The sequence below is a fragment of the Lepisma saccharinum genome, chromosome 18, assembly GCF_977018435.1.
Source record: "Lepisma saccharinum chromosome 18, izLepSacc3.1, whole genome shotgun sequence".
In the NCBI taxonomy this organism is placed as follows: Eukaryota; Metazoa; Arthropoda; class Insecta; order Zygentoma; family Lepismatidae; genus Lepisma; species Lepisma saccharinum.
In genome coordinates, this window is record NC_139246.1 from 42,690,164 (window position 1) to 42,701,029 (window position 10,866).

At 35.5% G+C, this 10,866-nt stretch overlaps 1 protein-coding gene across 2 annotated transcripts; it reads right to left on the bottom strand.

The window, feature by feature from the left end:
* Positions 1-7,556: 7,556 nt before the first annotated feature.
* Positions 7,557-10,866, bottom strand: LOC146002029 (cystatin-B-like). 2 transcript variants are annotated; one of them, XM_083139742.1, is made up of 3 exons: positions 10,646-10,866; positions 9,266-9,433; positions 7,557-8,275 (listed from the first exon to the last, which is right to left on the bottom strand). In XM_083139742.1, the coding sequence occupies exons 2-3, from the start codon at positions 9,431-9,433 to the stop codon at positions 8,153-8,155; spliced, it is 291 nt and encodes a 96-aa protein (XP_082995868.1). In that variant the 5' UTR covers positions 10,646-10,866; the 3' UTR covers positions 7,557-8,152. The 2 variants fall into 2 exon arrangements, with proteins under 2 accessions (XP_082995868.1, XP_082995867.1); XM_083139741.1 differs by having other exon boundaries at positions 10,620-10,855.

The following is a 10,866-nucleotide window of genomic DNA, read 5'->3' on the forward strand; positions in this document are numbered from 1 at the left end:
ATATCTCTTACGATTTTCATGATATATATTTTCAAAGTTTCGATTGTGTGACTTTTGAAACATACTGTAGTATTGGTAGTAGGTGGTTTCCTGGCACCTAGCTTTGAAGAAAATTTTTCGAGCACTGCTCATACATGAGGATAGCCACGATCTCGTAGAACTTGGGGAAATTTGGTGATGAGGATGCAGATGAGAAACAAAAGGTGGTCTTAAAACAGTATATTCTTCCTCTTTTTTTTTATAATGTGGATGTTACATGATGCAGTAATAGATATCTTGAATTCGGACTCCTGATAAACAACTTCGACCCAGTGTCTTGATACTGCACACAACTACCCTCCTATGATGCAGTTATGTGCTCTTGTTTTTAAAATTAATGTTGCAAGTAAACTATGTATTTGCACAAGAAAAAGTATTAGTGGGTTGAATGCAGGGTTGGCATTTTGCCCAGTTTTTTTTTTCCCGAAAAAACCCAACCTGGGTGGGTTTTTTCAGGTAATGTTTACAAATATATATATTTTAAAAATGAAATACATTTCTCCCTGATAGTAATATATTGGAACATTCAATTTGTATTGTTTAGTTCCCTGAATCAAAAACTATTTAATATTTTCTGTTAACATACTTAAGAATTGACGATCAAGGTCTCGCACCTTGAAATGATTAAACCCAAAACATACATAACCCATGCCGCAACAGCCCATTGAGGGCCCAGGCCTACCTACTGACTGCTGGCCCCACTCCCACCTGATCCTACTCTGAGGTGGAAGATCATCCAACAAGTTACGGGGTGACGTGTGGTCAGCACGAGAAACACCCAGTCGTCGTCCTAGGTTTTCATGACCAGGTTACTTTACTTATTCGTAGCTCCCCAATTTAATCATGATGGTGAGTGTTCACCAGTCGCATTCACAGGCCAAAATCTCAGGAGAGACAAACCTGCACACCCCCATAGCCAGAACAAATGATTAAATTATCTAAAATACTATGTTCTGAAAATATTGACCAATAGTTTGATTCTACTTTTGCTGGATGGTGTAACAGTTAATAGATCTGTGATCAGTTCTCAGTGTTGCATATTTGCAATCATATACTAATACTTGATAGTTGTGGTGGTTTAGACAACCTCCGTGGCAGAGTGGTTAGCACAGCGTGCCGAAATGGCAGGGGCCCTGGGTTCGGATCCTGGTTCAGATGTGGATGTCTGTCCCAATGATAATACAGAGAAAATAGAGAGAAAAAGGGGGATACTACTGCTTAGTGGTATTACTTTTATTACAAATGTAAAAAAAAGTAGACAGACTGGCTGACTGCCATGCAGAAGACCCGGGTTTGAATCTCGGGGTGGGTGATCTAAGGTTGGAATTTTTCCGGTCTTGTCCCTGCAAAAAGCAGCTCTGGAACTCACCCAGCCTCAAATCAATGGGTCCTGGGGATAAAGGCAGTTGGAGTTTGGTTGTGATCACATCACCTCCAAAATGGCCGAGATCAAGAATATGTCAGGCCCTACCCCCATATCCCCTGAATGTGCCTTCATGGCGCGGTGCTACATGCACGGGGAACTCTACCTTTACCTACTATACAACATACGGTAGCTGCACACTAACTAACTAACTAACTCTCTAGCCTTCTTAAACCCGAAGGTTCATGAATGCAGCAACACAGGCTTTCCATCTGTCCCTATCCTGAGCAAGATCTATAAACTCTTTTCCATCCCTACCGATATCATTTAGGTCCAACATTATCCCTCCATCTTTGTCTTGGTCTTCCTACAGGTCTCTTACCATCAGGTTTCCCAACAAGAATCCTGTAAACTCTTCTTTCATCTCCCATTCATGCCACATGGCCTGCCCACCTAAATCTTCTTGATTTAATCATTCTAATAATATCTGGACATGAATACAAATTATGTACTTCTAAATTAGTAACCTTATCCACTCACCTGTCTCCTCATCCCTTTTAGGTCCAAAGATTTTCCTAAGGATCTTATTTTCAAATACTCTCAATTTATGTTCCTCTTTCAATGTAAGGGACCAAGTTTCGCATCCATATAATAATACAGGAAAAATTACTGTTTTGTATTTGGTCTATGAATTAATTCGTGCGGCTGGACAAGAGATGGCATAATGAGCGTATCATCCCACAGTTCCGTGTAGCCACACATGCATTGAAAACTCCTGTCAGCGCACATCGTTCGTAGTATAGGGCAGTTGATTGACGCGTCAACAACAGCATTTTGTAGTCAACTGAACATGGCGCAGTTCATGCCAGATAAAGTGTTTTTGCGGGGTGTTCTGCTTCATTACTTTAACATGCAGAAAAGTACTACCGAAAGTCATTGTATTTTGGTGGAAGTGTATGGTGACCATGCGCTAGTTGAGCGAACGTGTCAGAAGTGGTTTGCATGGTTTAGAAGTGGTGATTTCAGAAGACCAAGAGTGACCTGGACAGCCAATAAAATTTGAAGACGAAGAATTGAGAGCATTGCTCGATCAGGATTCGTGTCAAACGCAGGAAGAACTTGCAGAAGCATTAGGCGTTGATCAAACAACAGTTTCCAAACACCTCAAAGCCATGGGAATGATTCAAAAGATGTCACATTGGGTTCCACATGAATTGAAAGACAGAGACGTTGAAAGACGAAAAACCATTTGCGAATTGCTGCTTCAAAGACAGAAAAGAAAGGGGTTTTTGCATTGCATTGTTACTGGCGATGAGAAGTGGATCCATTACGAGAACCCGAAACAAAAAAAGGCCTGGGTGAAGCCAGGTGAACCAGGTCCATCACAACCAAAACGAGATATTCACTGTGCAAAGGTTATGCTGTGCATATGGTGGGATATGAAAGGTGTGGTGTACTATGAGCTGCTGCAACCGGGTGAAACTATTAACGGAGAACGTTATCAACGACAATTAATGCATTTGAAGCAAGCTCTGGCCAGGAAACGACCAGAATGGGAGAACAGACATGATAAACTAATTTTTCAACATGATAACGCTTGTCCACATGTCGCAAAACCGGTCAAAAACTATTTAGAAAATGTTGGATGGGAAGTTTTACCCCACCCGCCGTATTCACCAGACGTTGCTCCTTCGGACTACTACATGTTCGATTGCATGAATAACGATTTGATTGGACAGCGGTTCACTTCTTCACAAGATATCGAAAAATGGGTCTCTGACTGGATCGCTTCGAAGGATGAGGACTTCTTTCGCCACGGAATCCGTAAGTTGCCTGACAGATGGGCGAAAGTGGTGGCTCGCAATGGACAATATTTTTCTTAAGGTATTTATGTATTTTGTGTTTGAACTACAGCTTCAATGTGTGCGTAACAACCACACAAATTAATTCCTAGACCAAATTTATTTTAACTTTTAGTTTCTTAGATATTAAACGAGAAGACAAAAGTTTGTGAAGAGAGAAGTAACATGCATTTCCTGAATTAAGCCTACTTTTTATTTCCTCTTTAATATAATTTTCATTTGTTAATATTACTCCTAAGTATTTGAATTTGGAAACTGGTTCAAACGAGTTGTTATCAATAATTAGATTTTGATTATTACCTAACACTTGGTTTCGGCCTGTAAGCATATATTTAGTTTTCTCTTTGCTAACTTCCAAACCTACCTCTTTAGCTGCTTTGAAACATATTTTAGCATTATTCTTAATTGTATGTATATCATCCCCTAATAAGTCTACATCATCTGCATATGCTAACAACAGAGTCACATCATTTAATTTTAGTCCTTCGTTAGTTTCTTTTACCTTCCTAACAGCATATTCTAAGGCAAAATTAAAGAGCAATGGAGATAATGCATCTCCTTGCTTTAACCCATCAAGAATTGTAAATTTGTCAGACACATTAATATCCACACGAATTTTACTTTCTGCTTCACTTGTGTATACTTTTATCATATTAGCAAGCTTCTTAGGTATTCCAAATTTGACTAATATATTATATAATTTATCTCTTTTGGCCGAATCATATGCTTTCTTGAAATCACCACTCCTCTCCTAAATTATGAAATATAATTTTAAAAGTTTTACTGCAAAATTGAGGACCGACGGATCTTCAATGACTGAGTTTAGTTCCTCATACTCCGAAAATGCATTGTAGATGGTTTAGGGGAAAAAGAGAGAGTATGGTATAGAGCATGCGTGCAACATGAGGAAAGTCAGTTTTTCATTCACCATCTTGAAACACATTGTTCAATTTCACTCACATGTAATACCATAGCAGTCAAGTTTTCTAGCTGCAGAAACATGTTATCATGGTCACTAAATAGATGACTTGTCTTTCTTTATCCATCCAACCCAACCATGCTTCTCGTAAATCCTGCATTATGTTTCGATAATTTTATTATGAATTTACAGTGAAGTAATGTCACAATGCTCCTGAAAGTATTATGCACAAATCTCGAAATTGTAGTCTCTATAAAGGTTTGAAAATGTCAAAAATGGTCAAAATATGAAAGTATACGTATGCATTGTATTTACTTGAGTACCACACACCCCCTATTTTTAAGAAAATAAGAAATTGTGGTAGATTATGAGCATGCTCGACTTCTTGGGTATAGAGCTCCTAATCACAAATAACATTTATGCTACATGAGCAAGCAACCCATTACCTTCAATCAATGCACTGAACTGGAGGGAGGGAGGAAGGGCTCACTGTCTCGATGCATGGCATTGGAAAGAAAACGGAACATTTGCACATATACTAAATTTTGAGAAATGAAATGAATCATTTGAAAAGTGTTTGATTTAATTAAACCACAGTTAGCTATATTCTACTTTCATGACATTTCAATAAAATGTACTCAATTCTCTTTTGTAATGTTTTATACATGGAAAAAATTATTGTAAAAGTTGATCGTCACAGGTGAAAATATGTAGCTTACCCATATACGGCAGTGACTGATATCTAAGGTGCTACCACATTTTAAAATTATAAGCTTTGTTCGTTCAATGTTTTATCTAAATATTTCAGACACTTTTGATTTTTTGTTTCTTCGTTATATGTTCGTATTATTTCTGTTAAAAGTCTATTTCTAGCATGATTTGAGAAAAATATCCTGAAAAAACCCACTGTGGCTTGTACCACATTAATTATTTTGAGTATTATAAGCTTGGCTAAGCCTTTATTTTACAAGTTTTTTCAAACTGTTGACAATTCTAGAACCTCACAATCATTTAAAGCAATAATTTACAACATTTTCTGGAAAAACCCACACTTTGAGTGGGTTTTTCTGAAAAACCTGCATGGGGAAAACTCGGCTGGGCCCACCCAGGCCAACCCTGGTTGTTAGAGGTCCAGGAATTTTAAACACTTCTGGTACAGGAGAGAAAACCTACAAGTGTAAATGGGTTCTGAACCGTAAAGAACCTTGTTATCTGTAAACTATTTCAATTGGGTCCTGGAACCTTTTTCTCGGATGAATTTAAATACGGGCCAGGAACCTTTCTTTTTCTGGATGAATTTAAATACTCCGAATCAATTTAAATATGGTCCAGCAATTTTTTTTCCCAGAATCAATTTAAATATGGTTCAGAAACCTTTTTTCTGAATCAATTGAAATACAGTCCAGGAACTTTTTTTTTCAATGAAACCATATGTAACTTGGACTGAATTTAAATTGTGCAAGAAAAAAGGTTCCGGTCTTGTTGCGGAACCAAATAAAACCCATTAGAATTAATGGGTTCCCGGGCCTTTAACAACCCTGATTTTTTTTTTTTTTTTTTGTATGTACGCATTGCTTGCATTATAGAATTATTTTCTTGTAGTTTACGGTTATTACAAGCATAAGAAAACAGTTTTTCTTTGTGACGTTTCAGGAGAACACACGCTCCTTTCATCAGACATTTATTTTCATTTTGACTAAAGATACAGTTATAACAATGGTTAGTAATTTTTAAACAAAAAGAATCCGTTATATAATGGACGTTGTCAATGTTACATTGTTGTAATATAGCAACTTAACTGTGAAAAAAAAAAAAAAAGCAGTCTGTTGTATTTTTATTTGAGATTTTTTAAATTATGAATCCCAAATATCATCAGGTAATTCAAATTCATCATTGTTTTCACACAGTCTCTTGATGTTTTCTGTTACATTAAATTTCAAAGATGGTGGCTTACTCCATTTGTGAAAAAGAAAACTCCATACTGGATCTACATTACCATTTTCATTATTTAATTTATTCCAGTGTTCTTCTGCAATGAACGAAGCTTCCCAGACATTCAACTCTGTGTTTCCCGTTAATCTTTTTAAAACCCTTCTCTTTTTAATCAAATGTTTCTCTTCGATGATATGAGTTGACAAACCTGTTCTTGGGTTTAGATTTATAATGTCCAAATCGTGTTCGTGCCATCTTATTGCCATTTTCCTTGCTGTTTGTCCCACATAATCCTTTGAACATGAACAACTTATATTATATATTCCTGTGGTTTCCGCATCTGGTAGAGAGTTTCTCATTTTGAATTCATTAAATGTACATTCCAAACTTCTTGGTGATTTAAAAACAATTTTGAAATCAAAACTTCTGAAAATTTTTGCAATTTTATGTGAGAATCCCTTGTGGAATGGAATGCACACAAATTTCTTTTCAACAGATTTTTCATCTTTGTCTGTATCTCTCTTTTCCTTTAGTTTTCTTGCTACTTGTTTTTTGATTTGGTTTATTCTGTTAGTGTGAAAGCCATTTTCTTTTGCTATACTAAAAAGCCTTTCTTCTTCATTTTTGATATCCTCATTATTAGAACATAGTCTTTGTGCTCTCAGGAAAAAATTTAAAAATATGTTATCCATTGTTATACGCGAATGTTCTGAATTGGCATGGATGTATTTTTCACCCGCTAATTTTTTTCTATGGACTGATGTTTGAATTGTTGGGAAGCTTCGTTCATTGCAGAAGAACACTGGAATAAATTAAATAATGAAAATGGTAATGTAGATCCAGTATGGAGTTTTCTTTTTCACAAATGGAGTAAGCCACCATCTTTGAAATTTAATGTAACAGAAAACATCAAGAGACTGTGTGAAAACAATGATGAATTTGAATTACCTGATGATATTTGGGATTCATAATTTAAAAAATCTCAAATAAAAATACAACAGACTGCTTTTTTTTTTTTTTTTTTCACAGTTAAGTTGCTATATTACAACAATGTAACATTGACAACGTCCATTATATAACGGATTCTTTTTGTTTAAAAATTACTAACCATTGTTATAACTGTATCTTTAGTCAAAATGAAAATAAATGTCTGATGAAAGGAGCGTGTGTTCTCCTGAAACGTCACAAAGAAAAACTGTTTTCTTATGCTTGTAATAACCGTAAACTACAAGAAAATAATACAACCCTGATTGAAAGTACATTAGTTGAAGTTTGTATTGTACAAGTGTCTTCATAATTCATGTATTTCTATTCCATGCTCAGCTATGAGAATAATTATCTTTGGGTGCACACAAACCCCCACCTTCCCCTACGCCCTTTTCCAGTGTCAGTTTTCCTTGTTTATTTTATGAATTGTTACAAGAAAATAAATACTCATTTCAATATAACATATATATTTATTTGGTTTGACAGTGTTAGTTTAAGCTCTGTAATGTGTTCTTATCTCTAACATACATGTATTAACAAAGTAAAGGATCAGGTTACACAGTTTAGTATCTTTCACTGATATTCTATAACTTTTTCTTTTTTAAAACTGTACTATTCATTGTTGCAATTCAGAAGATTTCAAATTGTGTATTCACAGTTCCAATACAAAAGTTCATTCTCTCCATATACAACACCTAAATATACCTTCTCTATTTGAGAAAGGGGCCACATAAAATTATCTTTTCAAGCTTTTACAGTGTGTGAAGCCATTTCTTTCAGAATAAATATTTTGTGAGATACTGTCGCACTGTGCTATTTCAAAAAAGAATAGCTTCATTTTTATTTAAAAGATCACAGTCATTTGTCAAATCTGACATGCAATGCAATTAGATTTTATACAGAAAACTAGTATGAACAATTAAGTAATTAAAAATATATGTATATAACAAAAATATAACTCTTATACAAGCACTTTCATTTTTGAAAGTAGATATTTAATACAATGAAACATATTTCCCTCATAATACATCTCATGCACTGAGGTGCAAACTACTGGAAGTAGGCAATATCTTCAGTCTCTGTTTTGTTTTCTTGAAGTCCATGAAGGATGACTTCCTGCTGGATGTTTTTGTAAATGCGTAAATGAATATATTTGCCTTCACCAACATGAACCTTCAAACAAAGACCTTTTGCATTAATCTTAAGCACAATCAAAAATTTACACTGTATATCAAAATACTCTAAAATTACACAGGGAAATGATAATACTACTGTTGGATTAAAAATTATTATAGATACTCAAGTTTGGACTCCAATTAAAAATTAACTTATTTAATTCTGCGTTAATCTATGCTAACCAAATTCTTTTCGAGTTTGCCTTCTATTCTTTATCATGGTGAGAACAAAAAAAGTGCCAGTTTTTTGTGTTTTCCAAACGACTGCTTTCTTTAAAATTCTATAAATAAAAACCTGGTGGTCCGATCCTGGTGGTTAGAACAGTACAGGCAGAAAGGTTCTAAACACTGTTCTAAATTTACAGAATTGTAAAATTTGTCAAAAAACAGTTTTTATCAAACTTGGGAAACAACTTTTTCTTAGTTTTGGGTAGTCCTACAAATAAAATATTGATCTTGTTTTGAAGCTCTTTGTATTTGTTTTTAAAATCCATTATCATTGTCAATTTGCATTACGAACCCAATTCCCTACAGATTTTTATTCAACGGAGAAAGTTGTGTGTTGAATGTGGTGACACCGCACGCACTAACTTGCAGTGACAGCCTGCAGTTTCCACAGTTCAACAGACATTGCTGTGTGCAGTGTTGCCACATTCCATGTTTGATAGAGCTATCTTGAATCCTAATTGAATTAGAAACCTCCAATTATTTAGTGAATTTTTAGAATTGGCGTAAAAGTTGGTTTCTGACACAAATAACAGCAAATATGTAACAAACTATATGATTTAAGTCCTGGACCAAATTCATAACTCATTATTTGCTCTAGAAAATGGAATGAACCCTACTGAAAAATTAAAAAATGCAGTGACTTCAAGGTATTTGCCAACCTATACCAAGGGGTTTGGTGGTGGTCACACCCCCCCCTCTTTTGGCCTAGTATTTCTAAAAAAAAAAAAAGTAAAAGGCAGGAAAGATGGCAACAACTTACCTTAACAAAATAATTAATTCCTGCAACAACTTGTGACTTAAATGTCTTTGCAGTGAATTCTGGGAATGGCCGCCCTACTTTCTTCTCTGCATCCTGTTTGACCTGAGCACACAGTTCCTGAACTTCATCAGTTGCTGGTTTCAGATCACTAGTACCACCACATATCATCTATAAGGAACAAAATAAGATTTTTTTTATCTCCGTTTGCCTTCATATGCTGTCAATACTTCTTGGATCATAACAAGTTTTAAGACCAACAAACATGCTGTTGAAACACATACATTGGATCAAATCATTCCTCTCTGCAAGCCTTCACTCCACCTAAGTATTAGGATGATGTAAAACTGGAAATAAGTTGAAGAATATAAGTGTACTTCTAAAGTGACATATCTTCATCAAATACGAAACTCAAAAGAAATAAATTTAAATAAGCTTCAGGCGACCCCCGTGGCAGAGTGATTAGCATATCACGCTACGACACCAGGTCCTGGGTCCAAATCCCAGCCTGGGCATGGATGTTTGCGAGTGTTCATTCACTGTATAATTAACTATGTTTGCCTAACCTAACCGAAACTAACCTAACCGCGTGCCAATGGTTCGTGGGGCTAGCGCCAATGGTTCGCAATTCCTAGACTTTTCCAACAAATTTTAAATTCAGATTCGTGATTAGGAGGCCTCAATTAGTGACTATGTCAAATATGAAGAAAATCGGAGAGGGGTCCGGTCATCTCAAGTCATACCATGGTGTTGAAACTTTTAAAAATTAGTAATTGACTTCTGAAAAGTTTATTTTAAGATTCGCTTTCACCAAAGTAGTTCAGCCTTTACCGTGGATGTGTATCGATGTGAAATGCTTTTACTTTTCAGTAAAATGCATGTGCAGATGTATCATGTAACCAGAAAACACTATCTAGGAAATAAGATGAAGCACAAGCAATAAAGAATACATAAGTACAAATGATTGGGTAATTCTATTGCAAAAATTTTCTTGAAGTTGATCAAACACAAACTAGTCATGTAAGACAGTCTGTTATTCATATCTAAGATGACAGTGCTGTTCGAGTTTCTCTCCAAATATTCCGCCAAATCTAACCAGAAGTTCTCAGGTTACATTCAAATGTATATATTCCGTTTTAAATGTACTTTCAGGGGTATCTTGCAGCATTGCACTTCTTCACACATCAAGTATTATCACGTACAATAAGTAAAAATCACATAATATAAAAGGATATTGAGCCGATATTTTTTTCCATGGTATTTCTTTCACATTCTTTTAGGTGTATCATTCGACATCGGATGCCACATATGCAAAATAGAACTAACACCATAAATAAAAGAATTAGTTGATACATACCTTTGCTAGTGTGTGTTTCAGATTACCTTAATGGTAAATCAAGGCAGACGTCACAACTCAAACAATATCAGATTTAATTAAGTCCGTCACATGTACTACAACACAAAGGATCTATTTCTAATCTGTGAAAGTGAAAAGATCACGGGATCACTTTCGCTATTAACTTTGCTTGCACTTTCGTCTGTTGTTCTAGTTCTAGGGGGCGGCTCCTGGGACCAAGGATTGACAAATTGTCCACCACTAGATT

Bases quoted from the DNA above. Each gene is read 5' to 3' on its own strand.
- LOC146002029 (XM_083139742.1), bottom strand. From the start codon at position 9,433: ATGATATGTGGTGGTACTAGTGATCTGAAACCAGCAACTGATGAAGTT. The intron at 8,276-9,265 runs GTAAGTTGTTGC...CTTTGTTTGAAG, and splicing joins GAATTAATTATTTTGTTAAG to GTTCATGTTGGTGAAGGCAA.